The sequence below is a fragment of the Puma concolor genome, chromosome A1, assembly GCF_028749965.1.
Source record: "Puma concolor isolate L17-30 chromosome A1, mPumCon1.1.hap2, whole genome shotgun sequence".
Taxonomy (NCBI): domain Eukaryota; kingdom Metazoa; phylum Chordata; class Mammalia; order Carnivora; family Felidae; genus Puma; species Puma concolor.
This window is the reverse complement of record NC_141667.1, coordinates 216,625,403-216,651,307: the sequence shown is the minus strand read 5'-3', so window position 1 is coordinate 216,651,307 and position 25,905 is coordinate 216,625,403. Positions and strand designations below refer to the sequence as shown.

Genomic DNA, 25,905 nt, shown 5'->3' with positions numbered 1-25,905 from the left:
TGCCCATAAAAGTTGAAACTATGCAAAGCAATCTTTTTTTAAAAAAATATTTTAAAGTTTATTTTTATTTGAGAGAGAGAGAGAGAAGAAGCAGGGGAGGGGCAGAGAGAGAGGGAGACAGAATCCCAAGCAGGCTCCGCACTGCCAGCACAGAGCCTGATGCGGGGCTTGAACCCACAAACCACAAGATTATGATCTGAGCTCAAGTTGAGAGTTGGACGCTTAACCAACTGAACCACCCAGGCTCCCGGAAACTATGCAAAGTAATCTTAATAATCAATGGGAGGAATTACCATTGTTGCAAACTTAAAATTTCTTCTCGATACATTAAAAAGTCCCATAAAGGTATAGAAAAGTGGGAAAAATCAAATTAATATTAAGTACACTGTAATTTAAAACATTGGAAACACTGAAAAATAAAGTGTTTTATTTCTTTGAAAAATTTATCAAGAGTATTTTGAACAGTGGTTGCCTTCTTCTCATTGTTTAACTTAGGATACACAGTGAACATCTTCTCCATGTTTGCCAAACTGTCGTATTCTTTCCTCAGTCTAGATAACTCAAGCACCTAATAGCAGGTACATGACTGCTAATGTCCTTTTAAAACCTAAGAGTCTACAAAACTTAAGAACAAAGATATAACAGAATGAAGATAGACATGAAGACTTACATTGTATTGATGATTAGCAACAGGCTTATAATTAGTTGTCACCACTTTGTCCAGTTGCTGTGATAGTCTTACAGGTTTGGAAGATTCTTCTATTTGCAATCTGAAAAAAAGAAGGCATTGTCAACAAACTTATTTATTAGAGGGAAACCTGAAGAGTTATTTCTACAATTCTTCTTACTCAAGAATACTTAATATATTAAAAAGTAACCTCAGAAGATGTACTAAGCCTTAATATAATACTTCAAAAACACACTGAATGTGTATGACAATAATGCAGAAACCTGAACATAGGCTAAACATATAAACCATCTCATAATTCTACAATTTGCTTCTAATTTTACACTGTATAGTCAAGTCTTAACTACTAAAACCAAAGAAACTAACCAGCTTTAAATTTCTGGGGAAAAAAATCTACCTGTAAAAACGAACTATCTTAATTATATGGCATTAAACTAATCAAGTGATTAATTCAAAATTCTATTCACTCGATAAAAGATAAAGATAAATAGAAAGATAATATGTTGACACTAAGGTCTAATGATTGCTTTATTAGACAGCAAGATATAGAACATTTCCGCCATCAAAGAAACTTCTCTTTGACAACACTGGTATAGAATGCAGACCTCCATCTAAATTAAAATATAACTCAATATACCACTTTTGGGAAAAGCTATAAACATATGACTTTAAATACTCTTGTTTAATAGAGCAGGAACTAAAAATAATTTTCATTTAAAATCTCTTTAAAAACACAACTCACAGTATAAAAAGTACCTATTTTTATAAAATTCTTATTATTTTATTTCTTGCATGAAGTTATCTATTTGCTTCTGCCTGTTTTAGGTATGTAACACCTAATTACTCAGAGGAATTTAGATATATACCAGTTGCTTTTTTAAGTGGAAAAGTTATAAATATTACAGGTTTTGATATTACCGTGATTCCCGAATACGATATAGTAATTCCTGTGTTCAAACACACATATTTAAATTCTACCAGTTATTTATAAATCCCAGCATGGAGCATAGAGCCCAATGTGGAGCTTGAACTCATGACACTGGGATCAAGACCTGAGTTGAGGGGTACCTGGGTGGCTCAGTCAGTTGAGCATCTGACTCATGATTTTGGCTCAGGTCATGATTCCAGGGTCATGGGATCAAGCCCTGTGTCAGTCTCCGCACTGGGCACGGAATCTGCTTAAGATTCCTTCTCTCTCCCTCTGCCCTTCTCCCCAACTTGCGTGCTCTAAAATAAAAAACAAAAAAAGACCTGAGCTGAGATCAAAAGTCAGATGCTTAACCCACTGAGCCACTCAAGCACCCCAAAATGATTATTTTATGAAGCATAAGAAAAGTACTCTAGAAATATCTTTAGAAACTTACTGTATATGTAACCATAAGTCATACATACAATGTTACTTTGCTTTTCATGAGCCAAATATACTTTCTATGGACCAGGAAGAAAGTACTAGCTAGAAGTCTAGAAGGGGGGTGTCCATCCAAAGATGGACTTGGACTTCTATTCCTTCAGTAGCCTCTCAACTGCTCTTGGACAAAGCACCAGCTCCTTCATAGGAGTTCATGTCCCTCTGGGATCTAGTCCCTGCTTATCTCTCCAGCTTTATCCACATTGTCTCACATCTGCATCCGACAGCATGCAGCTGTGCCATGACCAGATTTTAGTAGAAGCCTCTGGCTGGCAACCACTCAGCAAGTGTTTACTGGGTGCCTATCTCTGCCAGGCGCCGGGTTAGAGGTTGGGAATGCTGCAGTAAAGAACAGATTTACTACAGTGGAAGACCAGCATTAAACAAATGCTTACCTATAACTCATTAACTGCAGTACTAAAATGGAGCAGGGGACTGGTATTATGACAGCTGATTGCATGATGCTATGAAGTACATATTAACCCCAGTGTGTGCACTTGAGGGTAAACTAGAGCAGGACTGCTCATGCTTTTGAGAGGTGAGGCAAGGGGCACTTGAGTGGCTCAGTCGGGTGAGCATCCAACTTCGGCTCAGGTCATGATTTCATGGCTCTTGAGTTCAAGTCCCATGTCAGGCTCTGTGCTGACAGCTCAGAGCCTAGAGCCCGGAGCCTGCTTTGGTTTCTGTGTCTCGCTCTCTCTCTGCCCTTCCCCTGTTCACACTCAGTCTCTCTCTCCTTCAAAAATAAACCTTAAAAAAAAAAAAAAAAAAAAAAAAAAGAGGTGAGGCAAAAAGACTGGGTGGAAATGACTCCTCCGAGCAGAGAAGACGTCTCGAAGTGACTAAGAGAAAAAAAATGATTGAAGACAGGTGTAGGGATGTTTACAAAGGGTTAGAACTAGGCATGTACTACCCCTTGGGGGGGAAAAAAATCAAGTAGCAGTCTGTTTCTGAAAACCTAATCCTAGCCCTATCCTTACCGGAATCAGTTCTCAGGGGTTTGGCCTCTGTTAAATGGTAATCTATCTGTTATGCTGCCACTAAATTGTCTTCCCTGTTTCAATCATTGCTCTCCATAATTTGATCTTATGAGACATTCAAGGAGGGAGGCATGTACTAGCTCCTTCCTCCCACATTAAATGATTGTTCCCATTACTTCACAATTTGAAAATTCCTTGGGGTTTCAGTTTGTTTAGGTAAGTGTGTCTTTATAAGTGGTAACTTATTCCTGTCATACTCTTACACTTGAATTTATTTGCAGGCACTGCATTCTGATTCAGGTTCAGGTGGCATACTTTCCTTTCAATTCTAGTGCAAAAGCTCTAAAAGCCAATGCTGTCATCCACAGAGGGTCATGCCGTTTTTATCCTCAAAGTATTTCATCTCTTAAATATAGAAAGGAAAACAGTGAATTAACTTTTTAAAAATAAAGAACTCATATAAAAACTTAACCTATTATGTATTTAAAATGTCAACTTCAAGGGTTTTAATTAAAAGGGGGTATCTTATGGGGGCGCCTGGGTGGCGCAGTCGGTTAAGCGTCCGACTTCAGCCAGGTCACGATCTCACGGTCCGTGAGTTCGAGCCCCGTGTCGGGCTCTGGGCTGATGGCTCAGAGCCTGGAGCCTGTTTCCGATTCTGTGTCTCCCTCTCTCTCTGCCCCTCGCCCGTTCATGCTCTGTCTCTCTCTGTCCCAAAAATAAATAAACGTTGAAAAAAAAAAAAAAATTTAAAATAAAAAAAAAAAAAAAAAAAAAAGGAAAAAGGGGGTATCTTATGATTTAAGACTCAAAACGTTAATCTAGGCACTGAAAATATAACATATTTTTTTTTAATTTTTTTTTTCAACGTTTATTTATTTTTGGGACAGAGACAGAGCATGAACAGGGGAGGGGCAGAGAGAGAGAGGGAGACACAGAATCAGAAACAGGCTCCAGGCTCTGAGCCATCAGCCATCAGCCCAGAGCCTGACGCGGGGCTCGAACTCCCGGACCGCGAGATCGTGACCTGGTTGAAGTCGGACGCTTAACCGACTGCGCCACCCAGGCGCCCCGAAAGAACTAAGTCTTAAAATACTTTAATAAACCCGAATAGTTTAAAATAGGTTGGCAGGTTCTTTACCTAACATAAATAAATTCATCTAACATTATCTCATGAAGTGTTGAAACAATTTGCAACTTCATTTCACCACTGAACAATGCACTTAATTAAACATCAGGGACCTCAACATGCCTTCAAAGTCTTGGTTTATCTGGGTTTGCACAAAATAACATAATTTGGAAATATTTGGTTTGCAAGGCTGAACAGCAAAGTACACACAGAGGTTGTGGGCTGGACTGAGAGCAAAGTAAGAGCTTCAATGTCCTAGAGACTTAAAAAAAAATGGGTGTTAACTTTTTTCAGGAAAATTTTAAATATGGTGTTATTTTAAAGAAACTGTAACAGAAAAAGCATATCCTGTGATCATTTAGATGCAGGCAGGCCTTGCTTTACTTTTGTTTTATATAAACCATTAAAAAAATACTTATTAGTGCTAATTACTATCACCACTTCAGGACAATTTTGAATATAGTACTTCCATTCTTAGAAAGCTCAATTACTAGTCTTTCTGGAATTATTAGCTAAAGAGCCAGTTTTATCTCTTACTTCTTCCCATCAAATTAAAAGGTCAAAGGCCACATGACCTAAGAGCTGAAATACTAACAAAACAGTAATAACTATAACAAGTAATAATAAACACCTAAAAGGCGCTTACTACGCACTGGAAACAGTGTTAAAAGCTTTATCTACATCACCTCCATCTCACTGTTTCTTCATAGTATGCAAAAATAGAACTGGAACTCAGATCCTTTTTTTTCTTTTACTCCAGGTTTCAAGCAGTTAATTTATAGTCCCTCACAGTATACAGTCCCTTCTATACAGTCTCCCAAAAGGCCAGATAGCAGAATAAAATCTCTAATTAAAATTTTGTTGAGTTTAGTTCAAAATAAGTAATTCTCCTTGACACTCATCAACCTGCCTGCAACAAGCCCAATCTCTCTCTCTCTCTCTCTCTCACACACACACACACGAGCACATGCTCCTTTTCAACACTGAAAAAAAGACTCCTATTAAGTTAATGTCACAAGTCATTAGGCTACAATCATGGTCCATAATCAATCACCCTTATCAAAATCACTTAAAGATCTCCTTCATTATACTTTATATAGATTTATGTACTATGCTGGGGATCGATTTTCACATTATTTAGTGTATTTCTGAAATATAAAATCCATGTTCAAAAAATAAGAATAGTAGCATAAGCATCTCCAAAATAATTTAAAAGATGAACACTGGCAGACTGGGGAAGAGAAGTCTATAAATTTTAGTCAACAGATCCTCTATTCACTCTCCTTGGGAAGTACAGTGCTTCCCTTATTAAAGTAACAATAAATATTTGTTAAGCAAATGAAGAAATGACACCATTATTGGACAGTTAGATCATGCAGGGCAAGAACCACATTAAGAAATCCCACATTAATGCTTGATTTGATACATGCAGACTATTTTCATGACTAAGTGGAAAACCCTAAGTAACACCACCTTGGCTAATCTGGTTATCAACTGTAGAATTAAACAACTACAAAAAAAAAGGAAAAAAAACAAACACTGAACAAGTGTTTCCACCAGCAGCTGCCAATGTAGGAGTCATTTGTGTTACAGCTGTATTTGATTGCAACTTAGGCTATTCTTAAAATGACAGGTTTCATAAAAGGAGGTGTATTTTTTAAGATTTTTATTTCATTTTTAAAAGGAGAAAGTAAGGGGTGCCGGGGTGGTTCAGTCGGTCGAGCATACGACTTTGGCTCAGGTCATGATCTCGCAGTCTGTGAGTTCGAGCCCCACATTGGACTCTGCTGTTGGCTCAGAGCCTGGAGCCTGCTTTGGATTCTGTGTCTCCCTCTCTCTCTGTTCCTCCCCAGCTCACACTCTGTCTCTCTCTCTCAAAAATAAAGATTAAAAAAATTTTTTTAATAAAATAAAATAAAAGGAGAAAGTAAGCAGTGAAAGAGGTAAACAGTGCCTCTAAGGGGGGAGAAGGAGGCTGACATTTGCAGGGTGAGAGAAAGAAAGATCTCAAGGCAAGGAGAAGCAGGAATAGCAGTGGAGCACCAGAAGTATCTATGAGCGAGAGCACATACATTTGGCCCAAAGTCAGATAACCAAAGGGAAGTGTCAGAAGAAAGCCCAGCTTGGGAACAGGCAAACAGAAGGCTGGGAGAAAGGCCAGGTGAGGTAATAACCAGGTGCACACTGAGCTGATTTACTAATATGAAAGGTTCTGGTGACATTTAACACAGTCCACTTATAAGAAGTTTTAAATATTCTGAGAATAGGAGAGGGAGAGCTTCTTGGAGGACCAGAGTAATGGAGTTATATCGTTACCTGGCAGGGCTGTTCAAAGGATTAAAGAGAGTAAATATGAAATTAAATAATTTAAGTGTCCCTTACAAATATTTACTATTCATAAGCTTTATGAAAACACAAACCTTCCTTGTGTTCCTAGGGCCTAGAATAGGCCTGCAGGATAATTGTGTTGAATAATAAGTGAGAAGATAAAAGATGAGAATAAAAGTTTTAGGCTGCATTCAATCAGGAATGGTAATCTGGTTGTCAAATCACGAGATTTGCAGGAATATATCTAACATTTAGATCTGACATTTAAGAGAATAGGCTTAATAGGTTTAATTTTCACTCTGTAGGAAACAGACACTCCATATCTACTTACACTGTCTAATATAGTAGCCACTAGCAAAATACAATTATTTAAATTAATTTAAATTAAAACTTAGCTCCCCAGGCACACCAACCACATTTTAAGCACTCAATAGGTACATGTGGCTGTTGGCCTACATAGTGGACAACATAGAGACAGAACACTTCTATCACGGCAGAAAGTTCAACTGGAGAATCACAAAGTCAAATCTCTACAGGAGCTTGTCCAGTGGAGTAGGAAGCACCAGTGAGAGCTAGGGGCTGTGGTGAACTGGAAATAGAGCACATGCTCCATCCTCAGTGGGCAGTAAGTCCTTAGCACTTACTTGTTAGTCTGTAGGAATACAAGCAGAGTATTACCAGATCTTCCAATTACTCAAGAAAACGCAGTCAGATTTTTAAGTGAAAGCATTTATTAAACAGTGCCAACTAATTCAATTTTTATAAAGGGCAAACCCTTCCCCTCCCCAAACGAAAACAAAACTCTCAATACCAAAAAACACATATACTAGCTCTACCAGGCCACTAGTTAGCAGCCCTCAAACATCTATATCCCAGGGGTTTTGTTTGCTTTTTGGAAGCAAAGCAGCAGCAAAGAATTAAGAATTCTTTACTAGAAGCCAGAAAGTCATGACACAAGTAATAACCACTTGCATAAAGACACCAGTTTTGTTGAAGGACCAGCCATTCCCTCCACCTCCAATCCCACGCCCCTATCCTAAGGAGAATCCGTGAGCTGGCTGAGATGCTCTCCTAGATTGTTGCTAAGGGAGTGCATTCCAGCCAGTAAGCAGACTAACAATCGAAAAATATCTCCTAAACAATACAGAAATTAGACAGTTTTCGGCTCTTTATAAAACTAGCAATTTCATATGATTCAACCTAACCGCTCCTGCTAAATGACATGCTTAACACTGAGTTGAATTCTTTTACACGAGAAAAGAATTCAAATCGCTAATTAAAGTCCCAGCATAATGGTGACTTACCCATGATCATACAGTTTGTCAGAAGCAGGGCGGGGGGTAGGGGGGAATGTATGATACCTTGTCCAGGGCTCTTCACCTGTATCACAATTACATCTTAAATATAATGAAACAACCCAGATGTCTTTTTGAGTTGATAAGCATATACTGTCCCAATCTAAAATGTTTATAGCTATTTGAGAAAATATCCTATGTCCCAAAATATGTCCATTACATTAGCTAGCAAGGTACTCAGAAGGGGCCTACACGCCTCAAGGAATGATGACTCACACTTGGACTTTGTTTTCTCCTAGATTCTGGTTAGAAACAACAGTCACTGACAAGCTTTTGGTATGTGTTGAGTAAGGTAAAATAAACGACTGTTAGTGTAATGAAGACATTTTGTAAGGGTCTTGTTCTTGTTTTCTTTTTTTTTTTTTTTTTTTAATTTTTTTTTTTTCAACATTTATTTATTTTTGGGACAGAGAGAGACAGAGCATGAACGGGGGAGGGGCAGAGAGAGAGGGAGACACAGAATCGGAAACAGGCTCCAGGCTCTGAGCCATCAGCCCAGAGCCTGACGCGGGGCTCGAACTCACGGACCGCGAGATCGTAACCTGGCTGAAGTCGGACGCTTAACCGACTGCGCCACCCAGGCGCCCCTCTTGTTTTCTAAATTACTGCCTAATTTCTATTTTTCACTGAAACACTACAAGACTGTCAATCTATTATCAAATTTTCACTGCTCCAGGAAGAGTGTGTCACCAGCATTTCAGAGAGTATCTATTGCTGCTAAACAGTACAAAATCTCCACTCGACAGTCCAAAATATAAATATCTTGCCTCCTGCCAAAACATTTCCACTATCTTACATAGTTTATCCTTTCATATTCTTTCCTTATGTAATATATTTATTATCTTAAACTTGAAGGCAAGTTCATCCAGGGGATACCTTTAACTTAAGCAGTAGCATTACTTCTAAGTCACCAGAGCTCTGGTTGAATGCAAGTACAAAAGACACCCAAACTGTTTTAGGAAGGGGGCCAGGAAGACAGCGCACACAACAACAACAACAACAACAACAACAACAACAACAACAACAACAACTTCTTATGAGTCTAGAAAACAATAGGATGTCTAAGGTTTGCATTGCTTGAAGATTTTGTTCAAATAATTATAAATTATGGTCACTTGCAACTTATCCATTATAATTTTTTTTCCTTTAGTCTAAGTTAGGCATGCTTTTTTTTTTTTAATTTTTTTTTAACGTTTTATTTATTTTTGAGACAGAGACAGAGCATGAACGGGGGAGGGGCAGAGAGAGAGGGAGACACAGAATTGGAAGCAGGCTCCAGGCTCCCAGCCATCAGCCCAGAGCCCGACGCGGGGCTCGAACTCATGGACCGTGAGATCGTGACCTGAGCTGAAGTCGGCCGCTTAACCGACTGAGCCACCCAGGCGCCCCTAGGCATGCTTTTTTAATACCATCTCATGAAAGTAAATTTCTTTTCACCTTGGAAAGTTTGGATTTCAATTTAAGCATGTGATGGGGAAGCAGGAAGCAGGCAGAAAGGAAAGAGGGGACAGAAGGGAGGATAGCTTTTATTGGGAGAAATCCTCTGCTACTTACATTTTTTTTTTAATGATTATTTATTTTTGAGAGAAAGACACACACAGAGTGCGAGTGGGGGAGGGGCAGAGAGACGGAGACACAGAACCCAAAGCAGGCTCCAGGCTCCATGCTCTCAGCACAGAGCCCGATGCACGGCCTGAACCCACGAGCCACAAGATCATGACCCGAGCCAAAGTCAGAGCTTAACTGACTGAGCCACCCAGGTGCCCCTGCTTATACTTTTCCTTTTAATCATATACTCTAGTCACTATTTTAGTACAGGCAAAAAGTAGAAATATATGAGGGGAAAAGAAAAGGTTACCTAAGCAGGGACCATTTATTACTTCTCAATACAAGATCAAAAACTAGCTACTCTTCCTATGGTAGAAGTGAAATTATCCTAAACTTCAATGGATGGTGAGTGACAAAAATAATTCTACTTCATTCTTTAAGAACTTTTCATTTTAGGGGCGCCTGGGTGGCTCAGTCGGTTGAGTGACCGACTTCAGCTCAGGTCATGATCTCACGGTTTGTGAGTTCGAGCCCCACGTTGGACTCTATGCTGCCTGCTCCGGATTCTGTGTCTCCCTCTCTCTCTGCCACTCCCCTGCTCATGCTCTGTCTCTATCTCAGAAATAAATAAACATTAAAAAAAAATTTTATTTATTTATTTATTTATTTTTTTAACATTTATTTATTTTTTTGGGACAGAGAGAGACAGAGCATGAACGGGGCAGGGGCAGAGAGAGAGGGAGACACAGAATTTGAAACAGGCTCCAGGCTCTGAGCCATCAGCCCAGAGCCTGACGCGGGGCTCGAACTCACAGACCGCGAGATTGTGACCTGGCTGAAGTCGGACGCTTAACTGACTGCGCCACCCAGGCGCCCCCCTTTTTTTTTTTTAAAAAGAACTTTTCATTTTAGGGGCGTTTGGGTGGCTCAGTTGGTTAAGCATCCAACTCTTGATCTTGGCTCAGGTCTCATGTCATGGTTTGTGGGATGGAGCCCTACACTGGGCTCTGTGCTGATAGCGTGCAGCCAGCTTGCAATTTTCTCTCTCCCCCTCTCTCTGCATCTCTCTCTTTCTCTCTCTCAAAATAAATAAACATTTAAAAAACCCAAAACTTTTCATTGTTTTTCCCTTCTTCCAACTCGAGTGAAAGTAAAAAGCCTAAATAATTTGGTACAGTTCCCAGGGGTGTGGTCAAAAGCTTATCTATCAAAAGGTCCACTAATATTTATAACTCAATATTCAAAAGAGCAACAAAGAACTATCTTTTGTATTCAGATTCATACAAATATCTTGCATTAAAAAAAAATTTGAGAATAAAATCAAATCTTTGGCATTTGCAAGACCTTGAACAATGCTTAGCCTAAAAAGAATGTACCATACCATGCATGATATGGTAAGATCTGAAACCAGACTCCAATTTTAAGTTCTAGTCCTACCACCAGGTCTGACCTAGGACAAGTTAGTCAACCTCTTTGACACCTTTGTGACTTTGTGGGGAAAAACTGAGGATTATAACAACAGAAATAAGGGAGATAATCTTTACAAAACACTTCGAATAGCCATTCCACAGTATGCATTCAGTACATGGTAGCTATTATTGTAATTACTGTTATTACTCAAGTAACTACACTGAACAGAAATGTATGGGAGTTATTTGAAGACAACTTTTAATAATTATCTGATTTACCAATTTGAATTTAAAGCCAAGACTTAGGGAATCTGTGTTTATCCTTTATTTATTCTAATAGGAGACATTTGGCTACATCAGATTAAAAGCACTTTCTTTGATCTCCTCTGATGTTTTCAAGGATAAGAAAATTTCTTCCTAAATGCCATTCGGCTGCAGGTAACATATGTAATGCTCACAGAAGTGCTAATTAAAAAAACTAATTAGGAGTGCTTGGGTGGCTCAGTCGGTTAAGTATCTGACTCTTGGCTTCAGCTCAGGTCATGATCTCATGCTTCCTGAGTTTGAGCCCTGCATCTGGCTCTGAGCTGACAGCACAGAGCCTGCTTGGGATTCTTTCTCTCTTTCTCTCTCTCTCAAAATAAATAAACGTTTGAAAAATAAAAATAAAAAAATAAAAAAATAATTATCACCTAACCACAGCATCAAAAGACATAAAAATATTGTAGCTTACAGTTTTGGGTAACTATGCATCTGATTTTTAAAATTCACTGAATTAGGGGCGCCTGGGTGGTTCAGTTGGTTAAGTGTCCGACTTCAGCTCAGGTCATGATCTCACAGTCCGTGAGTTCAAGTCCTCAGTCGGGCTCTGTGCTGACAGCTCAGAGCCTGGAGCCTGCTTCAGATTCTGTGTCTCCCTCTCTCTCTCTCTGCCCCGCCCCTGCTCATGCTTTGTCTCTCTCTCAAAAATAAATAAAAACATTAAGAAAAAACTATTAAGATTCACTGAATTATTAGATGTAGTCAAATATTTTTGGATTTCATCTTTAGGGCACTCAAATCAATGTCTCATATATGACTTCCAACCAGTAGTGACTAGAACATGTATCTAAGTTGAACAAAAGTAGAAAACTACATTTGAGCAGAACATCGCTTTAAGTTATACAGAAAATTCATAACCATTCTTAAACTAAGTCTCAAAAATTATCTTTCCCTGTCTTCCTCATCATATTAAAATATGATTCAAGGAGGTTTTATAATTTTCTTCCCAGAGGACAGGGCCATCTTTAGAAAAACTGCAAGGTGGGTACAAATGCATGGAGTAACTTTTATTCCTCACCTTCCCTTCATTGTGTCTATTTTACTTTGGCTAGTGTCCCTGTTTTTCCTCCTTGACCTTTTTAGTTGGTTTTCTCTCTGTCTTTTATCTAGACATTATTATTTCAAATACATTATTTTACCCCAATGACCAAATAGGCAAATGCCTCAGGAAATATTAAGCAATAACACTTAGGCCCCTTTCTACCCTGTAACCCCTAAGGATTCGTTTAGATTTTCATATCGGAAAGAATGCTGTGCCCAACACTTACCTATAATGACCCTCATACACTTCTGTGCATGCAGTGGGTTAATTTAGCATTTAGCAATCTTCCTGACACCACCATTTTACTCGTGCAACTTGGTTTCACCATCTATTTCTTCTCCCAGATTACTTAGGAAAACAGAACATGAGTTTTGCTTAAGTACTAGTTCTAGAGAGTCCTGCTGCTTAAAGGCTCCCCCTACCAGCTAAGTAACGGACTTCAGCCTTCTGCTTCCCTGCAGATTCCCCACGTACAGAGTTGAATGACTCAGAGGAATGACTAGATGAGAGAGCTGTAGGCCAAGCAGTCACCATGGCAGTTCAGTGTGATATACTAGGGAACTGCCAAGCCCTTGAATATTCTCGAATCACATCATACACGTCTTTTTTTTTTTCAACATTTATTCATTTTTGAGAGACAGAGTCACGGCATGAGCGGGGGAGAGGCAGAGGAAGAGAGGGAGACACAGAATCCAAGCAGGCTCCAGACTCTGAGCTGTCAGCAGAGAGCCTGATGCGGGGCTTGAACTCACAAACCGTGAGACCATGACCTGAGCTGAAGTCGGATGCTTAACTGACTGAGCCACCCAGGCGCTCCACATCATACACATCTTGATTGAAAATATTTAAAAAGAAAGTATTTAATAGGATGCAAAAGTTCTCTCTTTTCATTAAAGACTGAAATGTATTTATTAGTTTAAGACTGCAGTGTGATTTTAAGAGCTTCAAGTCTCACATAGGTTTTACTTTTGTGGATAAAATTCTTTAAAAACTAAAAGAAAGGGGCACCTGGGTGGCTCAGATGGTTAAGCCTCCAACTCTTGATTTCAGCTCAGGTCATGATCTCATGGTTTAGGAGATTGAGCCCTGCATTAGGGTCTGTGCAGACAGCATGAAGCCTGCTTGGGCTTCTCTCCCCGCCAACCTCTGCCCATACCCCCGCTCACGCACATGTGTGTGCTCTCTCTTTTAAAATGAATAAGCTTTAAAAAAAAAAAAAAAAAAAAAAAGGCAGTCGTTACAGAGGCCTGTATATTAAAAAAAAAAAAAAAAGACAAAAAACTAAAAGAAAAATTGTTAGAAATTGCCATTAATATAATAAAAGCAACTCCGTTTCATAACAAAAACTAATAACGCTTTTATGTTCACCATTTTGATAAAGTGCTGGGAATAATTATTATACTAAGATTTTCTCTTTTCACAACTTTATCTGTTCATGTTGCCAGTCCTCTCAGTAGACATTCAACTCCATCTACTATTTTGAAAGCTCCCCAAACTGCTTATCCACTGACTGATAAATAGGATTCGGGTTTGGTATTATTTGGTGGGGAATTCTACAACAGACAGAAAGTTCCCTGTCCATAATGCAAATTTTCTTTTACATAAAACCGATGGACAGATTTACTAAGAACCGAGTCTATCATTTTATGAGTATAACACAAATTTTTTCTTGCTATTAATAGAGGGAGGAAAGCATTATAGAAATGTTTTAATCTGGTTTTTCTAAATACATAAAATACCACCCGGTTCAATTTATACCTAGGATTTTTATAACTGGTCTCAGTACAAAGACAACACACTTGCATACAGGAAAAGGGTTTCTAAACAACATGGGAGTGAAAACAGTCCTGATGCTTTATGGATTTAGACTCTGTGTGTTATTTTATTTGCACTGTTAGCTCTACTTGAAAGCAGCTTCATCTTATAGTCACCTACTTAATAGCCTATAATTCCCACAAAATATTAGGGATATCAGGCTATTCTTCGTGTAGCTCTGGTTAGTCACAGAACGACTGCTATTATGGGCCCAAAACAAATGTATAAAAACGTTTTCTGCATCATCAACGTGCAGACATGATACAAATTACTACACAGGCCATGATGCTTATTTGAGAGTGATGCACAAAATCCACTTCTTTTGATATGATAAGCTGGGCAATTTATCTTTGTAAATGTCACTTTGGTAGACCTCTTTGGTGAGGGGGAATATCAGTAAAAGGATGAGGAGGATGAATACCAGTAAGAAATCACAAACTCCTATCTATATTATTTTATCCTTTGTGGTAATGGTTCTATACAAGCTCTTTTCCCCAGTTCCCTCTAGTGAAAGCCAGCTGTGTCCATGGAACAGTCCAAGGTAACACACTCAAATGGCAACCAATCCTATGACTTTGGTTTCCTAGCACTGTGTTAGGCAGGAACAAATGAAAAAATATGTATGTATGTACATATATGTACATACATATTTGGATGAACACATTTTAAAACACACCCATGTTATATTCCTCCCAGCTCAATATTTAGAGCCAAGAAAGAAATTAATAGGATCTGAGCTTGCTGTATTTTTATACAGATCAAAATGAGACTATAGATGACTAAAGGGAAGTGGGCGTCTGTGGGTTTAATTCATACACGAAGTAGGGGTTAAAGTATGGAGTATGTTTGATAAAAGCAATTTAGATGTGAAATGAACTTGGTGGTTTAAGTGAGCCTTTACATCTTTTATAACAGATGGTACAGCAACAATCTTTACATCATTTAAGATTAAATCAGATTCTTGAAACTATGAACTCTATCACCACGAACAAGCTACACTATTTTCTCCAAATAACGTATATTAGAGAATGTGTATTTTCTGTAAGGTGCAAGTTAATACGTGATTTCTGAAGGAAACACATTTTTTTTTTAACGTTTATTTATTTTTGAGACAGAGAGAGACAGAGCATGAATGGGGGGGGGGGGCAGAGAGAGAGGGAGACACAGAATCAGAAGCAGGCTGCAGGCTCTGAGCCATCAGCCCAGAGCCCAAGGCAGGGCTCGAACTCACGGACCGCGAGATCGTGACCTGAGCTGAAGTCGGACGCTTAACCGACTGAGCCACCCAGGCGCCCCTGAAGGAAACACATTTTAAAAATGAAAATAAATTTATGTAACTGTTACTTTAAGTAGTGACTAAAGGAACTTAAAGTGGATGTGTAGAAGGGGAAATGAATGAAGTAATGTAGTTCAAAGAGGCTGACCTATCAGAAATCAGACAATAAAAGATGGGAAAAAATGACTGGGACAAGAAGTCCTTTCCAGTTTTCATATTTGTTATACTATAAATTTAAGGCTTATAACCAGAATTATTTAAAATAGTTTAAAGCTAAGCACCCAAGACTGCTAACCTTCAGATCAATTCCTTTGACTCCTAAAAATATTTAGGTTAGGGATTAAATAAGCTGCTTATGGTGATAGAAGCAATGTTTCTCTAGCCAGTCACTGTGATATATACTGCAAGTATGAATCATTCTTCCAAATTAAAATTTCTATGATCCTATGACTACGTGATGAGTGCCAACAGAATACACCAGTGGGATCAAACAACTTCTATTCAGCAAATTTAAAAATTCCATTCTGCAAAATTTCAGTTGCCTCTAAGCAGAAATCAGCATTATTAGCTGCGTATCACGTCAAGCTGTAGGAAACTACCCAGGCATACACTAACCAAAACACTGTTGCTATGGTGACTAAGCAAATATAGCAAATGGCTACTTCATTAGCAACTCCATGAAACTATAAATGCTGGAATAATAGATGGGAAAATGTCTGACTGTATGTGGCCACCAACGTGTGCTGAGACTCAGAATTTTTGAAAAGATAAGGTAAATTTCAATATGCTATTTTAGCAACTTTCAAAAAATTAAGAAGAGAGATTCTGGTGCTAATTAAAACCAAATCAAGCTGGGGCGGGGGGGATTACAGAAGGAGTGGTAAGGCTCAAGGGAGAGTGCTCCATTTAGGACCAGCTGCTGTGATGCGGATATTGATATTAGAGACTGCGAGTCATTTAGACTGTCCTTTAGGACAGCAAAGCGAGAAAGAAGGACTCCCTATTGATTCACTCTAGGAGACTTTCCACTGTGAATGGGGTTGCAGGCCATATGGTCTCACTTTCTCTCCATCAAGAGGATGAATAGAGGGGTTGAAAGAATTCTGCACATGCTTCAACTTGGAAGAATTCAAACTACTCTTACTCCAACCTCATGAAAACAAACGCTATAAACTAAAAAAACCCCAAATGCTTTTTCCTCCCCTCATAAATTTACACCTCCACTAAGAACGTTTAGTTAACACTAACTATATACGGACTAACCAAATATATGCTTATATTTTAGTATCTACTGAATGTTATTAGTTATGTTGATATCATCTTGTTATAAAAATGTCAGTTATGGTACATAATCACATTAGTTATATAAATGATGCTAGTTACACTGTGACCTTTTTTGAAAATTTGTATTTATTTATCTTGAGAGAGAGCATGTGTGCATGCTCCACATTATGATCTTCTGATGATACATTACCACAAAAATAAAGTCCTAGTTGGTTGAGTGTCTGACTCTTGATTTCGGCTCAGGTCATGATCTCATGAGATCAACCCTCGTGTCAGGCTCTGTGCTAAAGGCACAGAGCCTGCCTGAGACTCTCTCCGTTTCTCTCTGCCCCACTCCTGTTCTCTCTCAAAACAAATAAACAAACATTAAAAAAAAAGTCCTAGTTCAAAGTAAGGTATTACAATTTTAAGACATTTAGCTAATTATGTATAGCACATTGTTATGAACAATTATAGCAGCTTAAGACGGACAAGTACATTGGCAATACTGGCTCAAGTTAGTTTAGTTTTTTGCTTTTGTTTTTTTTTTGTTTTTTTTTTTAAGCAAAACTACCATTACGAGTAAAAAAGCAATATACAAAACTGTCTGACTTCTATTAAATATTAAATGCGATGCTTGTTTCTGTCTTGCTTTGATCAGTATAAACATCAGCGTGTAAAAGCCGTACTTACTAAGTACCTCAACTTGTCTTCCCAAATTTCTATTAGGATCTTCTAATCCTCGGGACTTGGGCACACTACACAATAGACTCTTCTCTTCTATCTGAAAGGCTTTCTCATCAGCACTGCTTAAGACATACAAATGCATATTAGAATTACCTCTCCTACCATACTGAAGCACCCAACCACACACACATTGCCATTATTAAACTTTTACTACAATTTATTAATGTATCTATCTTACCTTCCTTGTCAAAATGTACAGTTCAAAACAGTACTTAATTATGTGTTCTATTCCTATTTTTTTTTAAATGTTTTCTCTATTTTTGAGAGAGTGAGTGAGCACAAGCGGGGAAAGGGCAGAGAGAGGGAGACAGAGGATCCGAAGCAGGCTCTGTGCTGACAGCAGAGTCTGATGTGGGGCTCAAAGTTGTGAACCATGAGATCATGACCTGAGTCGAAGTCAAGAGCTAGATAGTTAACTGACTGAGAGCTACCCAGATGCCCTGTTCTATTTCTAAAACAAAGAGATGACCAAAAAAAATTCCATACATCACTATGTTTGCTCTTCTGACCAGGTTCCTTTCTGCCAACAGCTCTCAAAACATCTCACCTTCAACATTTTGATGTTTACACATAAATCTCTTTCTCACCCCATCTTCATTCTTCCTCACACTGTATTATAAACAGTACCTCCAGCTTCTTCTAAATATGTATGTTTACACTATCTTCTCACCAGCCACCTTCCAACCCCAACAAAAGCCACTATTTCAAAGGGATATCACATCTCTACCATCTCTCAACAGACTGTCAGAGGCAAGTCACGCTGTATCCCACAAGTGCCTGTTCTTAATTAACAGAGAAGACAAACATACAAAGAGGTAAATAACAGTGTACAGGAAAAGCTGCAATGGAGAGATGAGTAAAGTACATGGGGAAGATGGGGCAATTGCCTGGAGGGGTAGAGGAAGGCTTTTCTGGGGAGGTGAAGGCCTAGTTAGGAGTTTGTTGTACAAAGTGGGACAGAAAGAAGGTGGCAAATTCCAAGAATGGAGGGGGGGGGGGAGGGAGAAAGAGGAAATAATGGAGGGAGAAGGAGGGAAGGCAGAAAGGGGAAAGAAGGGAGGGAGGGAGGGGAAAAGAGGTGAAAAATAAGTGTTTAAAGGTTGTTAGGTCAGGCTACAGAAGCTCTTCTAACCAAACTTAGCTGTTAGTCATTTGTTGAAACAGGGAACTACAGGAAAGGGCTCACTTTATTTATTTTTATTATTATTATTTTTTAACATTTACTTATTTTTGAGAGACAGAGACACAGCATGAGTGCAGGAGGGGCAGAAAGAGAATCCAAAGGAGGTTCCAGGATCCAAGCTGTCAGCACAGAGCCTGACGTGGGGCTCGAACTTACAAACCGCGAGATCATGTCCTGAGCCGAAGTTGGACGCTTAACTGACTGAGTCACCCAGATGCTCCAGGAAAGGGCTCACTTTAAAATGAAAATTAGGGGCGCCTGGGTGGCGCAGTCGGTTAAGCGTCCGACTTCAACCAGGTCACGATCTCACGGTCCGTGAGTTCGAGCCCCGCGTCAGGCTCTGGGCTGATGGCTCAGAGCCTGGAGCCTGTTTCCGATTCTGTGTCTCCCTCTCTCTCTGCCCCTCCCCCGTTCATGCTCTGTCTCTCTCTGTCCCAAAAATAAATAAACATTGAAAAAAAAAAAATTTTTAAAATGAAAATTAACTCGGGGCACCTGGGTGGCTGAGTCGGTTGAGCGTCTCTGACTTTAGCTCAGGTCACGATCTTGTGGTTCATGAGTTTGAGCCCCGCGTTGAGCTCTGTGCTGACAGTTCGGAGCTTGGAGCCTGATTCAGATTCTGTGTCTCCCCCTCTCTTTCTGCCCCTCCCCTGCTTGTGCTCCGTGTCTCTCTGCCTCTCAAAAATAAACAAACAGTAAAAAAAAAAAAAAAAAAAGAAAAAAAGAAAAAAAAGAAAAATAATTGCTTATAAAAATAAACAAACACATCTTCTTCATTAAAAAATAAAACAAAATAAGGGGCGCCTGGGTGGCGCAGTCGGTTAAGCGTCCGACTTCACCCAGGTCACGATCTCGCGGTCCGTGAGTTCGAGCCCCGCGTCGGGCTCTGGGCTGATGGCTCAGAGCCTGGAGCCTGTTTCCGATTCTGTGTCTCCCTCCCTCTCTGCCCCTCCCCCGTTCATGCTCTGTCTCTCTCTGTCCCAAAAATAATAAATAAACGTTAAAAAAAATAAATAAAAAAAAATAAAAAAAATAAAATGAAAATTAACTCTGACCACAATAAGGAGAATGAATCAGGATAAGGAGACAGAGATGTCGGGGAGAACAATAAACAAGGGATGAAGAGAAGCTACACATACGAGTGACTGGACTGAGTGGACGGGCAGAATGGTATGTGAATTCAGTAGGTACACATTTAATGCTGAATTCCAGAGAGTTCTGGAGACCTAATACAAGCCAGGAGAAACCAACATGAAAAAGCTACAAGCTGCTGGAGTGGGCAAGACAAATACCCAAACAAAAGAGCTTCTTGAACTTCCAAGGATTCCTCACTATTCCTGGAGTTTATCACCTTCTTTTCAACCCTTCACTCCCAGTTTGCCTGGCAAACTCCTCCCTGGGCTATCATCTCCCAAGCAGAGCAACCCCTTAGTACTGAAATGAGTGGTCGCTCCATTTCCCTCATCCTTTACTCCCCACTCTCTGGCAACTCTCACTAGACTCCAGTACTCCCACAGCTAGCTAAAGCCAGTGCTGCAAGCGTCGTGGTGTTCAAGAAGGAAAACAACCCAATGGTACTCAATTACAGTCCATCTAATACATTCAGAGTGTCTATGTATGACCTGTCAGGGACTATGTTAACTAATGATCTAGTCTACTAGCAGAAACTATTAAAGAAATCTTCAATGAAAGCAAACAAAGGCAAGACTATCACACAGGAAACCTAACTCAAGCAAAAGTTTTATGTATATGCAGAGAGAGTCTATTTTTTGAGAGAGCAAGAGAGAGAGAGCATGAGTGGGGGAAGGGCAGAGAGAGAGAGAGAGAGAGAGAGAGAGAGAGAGAGAGAGAGAGAGAGAGAGAGAGAGAGAGAGAGAGAGAGAGAGAGGGAGACAGGATCTGAAGCAGGTTCCATGTTAACCGCAGAGAGCCCAAGGCGGGGCTCGAATCCATGAACTGAGAGATCATGACCTGAGCTGAAGTCAGACACTTAAATGACTGAGCCACACAGGCTCCCTGATTATCTGTTTTTTAAAAACAGTTTTACCGGGGTATAGCTGATATAAAAGAAGCTGATCTTTATCATGTACAGTTTGATCAGTTTTTTGTTTGTTTGAGAGAGAGAGAGAGAGTGAGCAGGGGGAAAGGGACAGATGGGGGGGGGAGAGAGAGAGAGAGAGAGAGAGAGAGAGAGAATCCCAGCACAAAGCCCAACGTGGGGTTTGATCTCACAACTGTGAGATCATGTACTGAGCCGAAAAGAGTTGGTCACTTAAACAACTGAGCCATCTAGCCACCCCAGATGTTAAGTTTTCACAAATGCATATGCCTATGCAACTGTGTGATACTTGTTTTTAAAAACTGCTCAGCATGGTGTGCTTGAGTGGCTCAGTCGGTTAAATGTCTGATTTTGGCTCAGGTCATGATCTCATGGCTCATTGAGTTCAAGCCCTTCAGTGGGCTCTCTGCTGTCAGCACAGAGCCCATTTTGGCTCCTCTGTCACCCCCCCTTCCCCTGCCCCCTGCTTGTGCGCTCTCTTGCTCTCTCTCTCTCAAAAATAAACATTTAAAAAAGAAAGAAAGGAAAACTGCCCAACCTTACAACCTGGGTTCTTCAATGCTCAATTTTGTTTTTTCCATGAAAGAATCAACAAACTGAAACTGGATATATTTTTTTAAAAGTTATTGTCCGTCTCTGATCAATAATCTCAGGAACTTAAAGACACATAAGTTTTATTTTACATTTTTTTTTTTTTCAACGTTTATTTATTTTTGGGACAGAGAGAGACAGAGCATGAACGGGGGAGGGGCAGAGAGAGAGGGAGACACAGAATCGGAAACAGGCTCCAGGCTCCGAGCCATCAGCCCAGAGCCTGATGCGAGCCTGACGCGGGGCTCGAACTCACGGACCGCGAGATCGTGACCTGGCTGAAGTCGGACGCTTAACCGACTGCGCCACCCAGGCGCCCCTATTTTACATTTTTAATAGAATAACAACTATGGATAAGTCCATTTATAGAATACACTTCTAAATTTCATATGCTAATTACTTTTTTAAATGTCAGTATACATTTGCAAACAATTAAATTATATACTTTAAAAAAAAAAAGGAAAAACTCAACAATGACAGACTAGAAACAGTGCAAGCTACAAAAGTAGCTTTCCTATATTGTAGCTATGTAACATTTTTTATAAGATTTCTATTTTAAGTAAGCCCCACTCCCAACGCAGGGCTCAAACTCACGACCCTGAGATCAAGAGTCTCATGCTCCACCGAATGAGCCAGCCAGGCGCCCCAGACACATAACATTTTTTAAAGAAGCAGCATTTACCATAGGAACAAAAATATAAATACACAGGGCAACCCTCACCAAAAATGTTCAAACTTCTATGAAGAAAACTAAAAATTATTACTGAAAGATATAAAAGAAGGTTTGAATGAATGGAGAAGATAACTGTTTCTGAACAGGAAGATTAACTATGCTAAGAAGCTGATTCTTCCCAAATAACAGGTTTAAAATAAAAAACTCTTTACTGGAATTTTTTGAGCTTGGGAAAAAAGTTCTAAAATTAACAAGAAAGAACACATGAGTTAAGAATTCAGAAAAATTTCTTAAAGAACAACGATGCAGCTCGTGATATTCTAGGCATTAACTTATATTACTAAGCCACAATAATTAAAATGGCACCTTTCTGATATAAAACTAGAACAATGAAGTAGAAACAGACTCTGTGATGTGTAGAAATGAAGTTTATGATAGAGTGGTTTCACAAACTTCTAAAGAAGGGAAGAGTTACTCAAATGAAGCACTTTAGCAGAGGAAAAGCTCCACCCTCTAGTATATAATAACCAGGAAAGCTGTCAAAAAGAGATTTCTATAGTGAAATAGTAACCAAGAGTATACTTTTAGACCTAAGGTAACAGCATAACTTCTCAAATTTATTTTGGATTAGGTAATGCAGTCACATGGTATAAAAACTGTTAAGGTGCAAAAGCATACATGATTAAAAGTTAAGTCTCCTCCAGACATCTAGATCTTTCTCTCTGGAGGCAACCTCTGACAATGATTTCGTGTGCATTCGATGACATTTCATTTTTAAAGAAGTTGTTGAGAGGAAATATTTTGCCTTTGCTCTAACTGTCAAATAACCGCCGTCTTAGAGACAGCTTGCCATAGGGCAATGTTATTCTTATGGAAAAGAGTAATTTGTTGGTGGGTTATTTAAGAGATAATAAATTACGATGCTTATTAATCACAGTTTCCAGTCCTTTCATCTCAACATAAAGGTAATAAGTAGAAACAGAATCCAATGATTTAAAAACTACTTTTGAGACAGTTTACAGATGAATAGCAAACAGGTTAAATATAGCATTATACTGTTTGTATCCATGTTATTTGAAAAGGTTCTTACCTGCCAAACTAGAATTTCTCAGAATGTGTTCTGAGGACCATTACATCAGAATCATCAGGTTGCCCGTTAGTGCTTATTTCTAATCCTAACTCAAAACTTACGAAGTCAAAAACTCTGGGGCTAGGCCCAACATTTTTAATGAAGTTCTCAGGTGATCTACATACATGTTAAAATTTAAGAAAGACTAGATACTGGGGTGCCTGGTGGCTCAGTAGGTTGAGTGAATAACTCTTGATTTTGGCTCAGGTCATGATCCCAGGATCATGGGATCAAGCCCTCGCATCGGGCTCAGCACGGAGTGCAGAACCTGCTTGGGATTCTCTCTCTCTCCCTCTGCCCCTCTCCCCTACTCACCCTCTCGCTCGCTCTCTCTCTTTTAAAATAAAAATAGGGTGCCTGCGTGGCTCAGTCAGTTAAGCATCCAACTTCGGCTTGGGTCATGATCTTGTGGTTTGTGGGTTCAAGCCCTGTGTTGGGGTCTCTGCTGTTAGCACAGGGCCTGCTGTGGACCCTCTCTCCACCCCCCCCCCACCCCTACCTTTGCTCGCATGTGCGCGTGCTCTCTCTCTCTCTCAAAAATAATAAGTACACGTTAAAAAATAAAATAATAACAATAATAAAAACACTGGGTACTATTTAAAGCCATAACCACAGAAACCCTTTTTTATTTTTTAATTTGTTTTTAATCTTTATTTATTTTTGAGAGACAGAGTGTGAGCAGGGGAGAAGCAGAGAGAGAGGGAGACACAGAATGTGAAGCAGGCTCCAGGCTCCGAGCTGTCGACACAGAGCCAGACACGGGTTCAAACCCACGAACTGTGAGATCATGACCTGAGCCAAAGTTGGGACGCTCAACCGACAGAGCCACCCAGGCACCCCAAAACCCTGTCCTTCTTATTCATTGTAGGCATAGTGCCTAGCACAATGCCTGACAAAGAAAGTATCCCAGAATATATGGTGAAGATTTAATCAGTGTACGTTGAGACTGACTGCAGAATACCTCACTCTGTTATTAACACTCAACTGATTTTGAAAGTGTATGCTTCATCGATGACAGAAATTTGAATAAAGAGCAGAGAAACAAGCTTTGGCAATCAACAGCTTAAATAGAGTTCATTTAGTTGCATGACTCAGTTTCATAGCAAAGCACTCGGAAAGATGTCAGGGAATTTAATTAGCAATACTTTATTATATATCTGAGTTTGAAATAGATGTTACAAGTGTATCATGTTAACAAGGACCGAGTGACCCAAAGGAAAGATTACAAAATGAGATATTCCACATATTTTCTAAGTAGTGACATCTGCCCTAAGCAGAACTAGGAAAGAAGCAAAAAAGAACATCTCAGCAACCAAAACAGATGTCATAAGGCCAAGCATGACAGCTTTGGGCACTTGACTCACAGGCAAGCCCATTAGACCTTCACTCAGAGTCTATTCAGTCTACTTTTGCACACATTATTCATTTTAATAGAATTTTAAAACCGGTTTCCTAGCTCACAGGAAATTAAAAACACTAAATCAGAATGAAGAGAGGGGCTGCAAGAGATAGTAACACCATCAACACGACAAAATGAAAGCTGTTAACAGGGGAGTGAAGAACTATATAAAATAACCAAAAGAACCCAAAAAGCCTAATACTCTGTGGCCTCTTATGAAAGGGTAAATAACCCTACTCTCTTTCACGGGATCTGAAGGCATCTCCTATAGTATAACTCAAAAACACGTGTTCAAAAGAAAAATTAAGCTAGAGAGAAGGCTAAATTACGATCCCAATAAACTCTGTATATGAGGTATGGATGCAGGCATAATAGGTAACATTTCAGAAAGATTTTCATTCATTAAAGTTAATTAAAAATTGTTTAAAGCTACAAACTTTAAAAAAGAATTGAGTAACAGCTTTTTGGAAAACTCAACTATTAGAAAAAACTCATTCCTCTAGAGTTCCAGGAAGGAAAAAGACACTAATGTACCAAACCAATAAGAGGTAATTTTCAAAACAATATGTTCTTGAAAAAAGTAATTTCAGTTACCTTTGTTGATGTGGTTAGCAATATTCTTATTTTCTGTATTCTAATGGTGACTGAGTGACAGTGTATATATAGCACATACACTGCCACTCAGTCACCATTAGAATCCACCTGGGGATTATTTCTGGAAAAGTCATGGTGCTGTATTCTATAAATTATGTTCATTTTGAAAGATAATTTTTTATGATTTTAAAAAGGATATCTAGGGGTGCCTGGGTGGCTCAGTCGGTTGAGTGACCGACTTCGGCTCAGGTCACGATCTCACGGTTTGTGAGTTCGAGCCCCGCCTCAAGCTCTGTGCTGACAGCTCAGAGCTGGAGCCTGCTTCTGATTCTGTGTCTCCCTCTCTCTCTGCCCCTGCCCCATTCATGCCCTGTCTCTCTCTGTCTCAGAAATAAACATTAAAAAAAAAAAAATAAAAAGGATATCTACAGTATATATTAGAAAAAACAAAACTGAGGGCTGATGGGGGGTGGGAGGGAGGGGAGGGTGGGTGATGGGTATTGAAGAGGGCATGTTTTGGGATGAGCACTGGGTGTTGTATGGAAACCAATTTGACAATAAATTTCATATATTTAAAAATAAATAAATAAATCTGCAAAAAAAAAAAAAAAAAAGAAAAAACAGCAGTACTGAAAGTCACTAAAGATAACGCAAACAGAAGTATAAACTCCTAGTAATTTAATGAGCTGCAATAAAACGCCATATGGCATTCAATGTAATTATATAATAAGCATTGCAAATTCTGTGAACAATAGCATTTGGCCATCACCACACCCACCCTTTCCAAAACTGGTGTGTGTACCAGACAGTACTGGTAAACAACAGATTTGTAAAGTAATTTTAAATATTTCACATTCATGTTAGCCTCATAAAGTGTATATGTGTGTGAGTGATACTCCCATAACAAGTGCATTATTTTGAGTCGTGCATTAAAGTTTTAAAAGCTAGCAGATCGCATATAGTTTATG

At 39.3% G+C, this 25,905-nt stretch overlaps 1 protein-coding gene across 1 annotated transcript in view; it reads right to left on the bottom strand.

Moving 5' to 3' along the window:
* Nucleotides 1–25,905, bottom strand: part of GTF2F2 (general transcription factor IIF subunit 2) — a 158,301-nt gene that overhangs the window by 28,084 nt on the left and 104,312 nt on the right. The window contains exon 6 of the mRNA XM_025924322.2: nucleotides 671–770. Coding sequence (XP_025780107.1) covers nucleotides 671–770 — 100 coding nt within the window. The remainder of the gene's footprint in view (nucleotides 1–670; nucleotides 771–25,905) is intronic.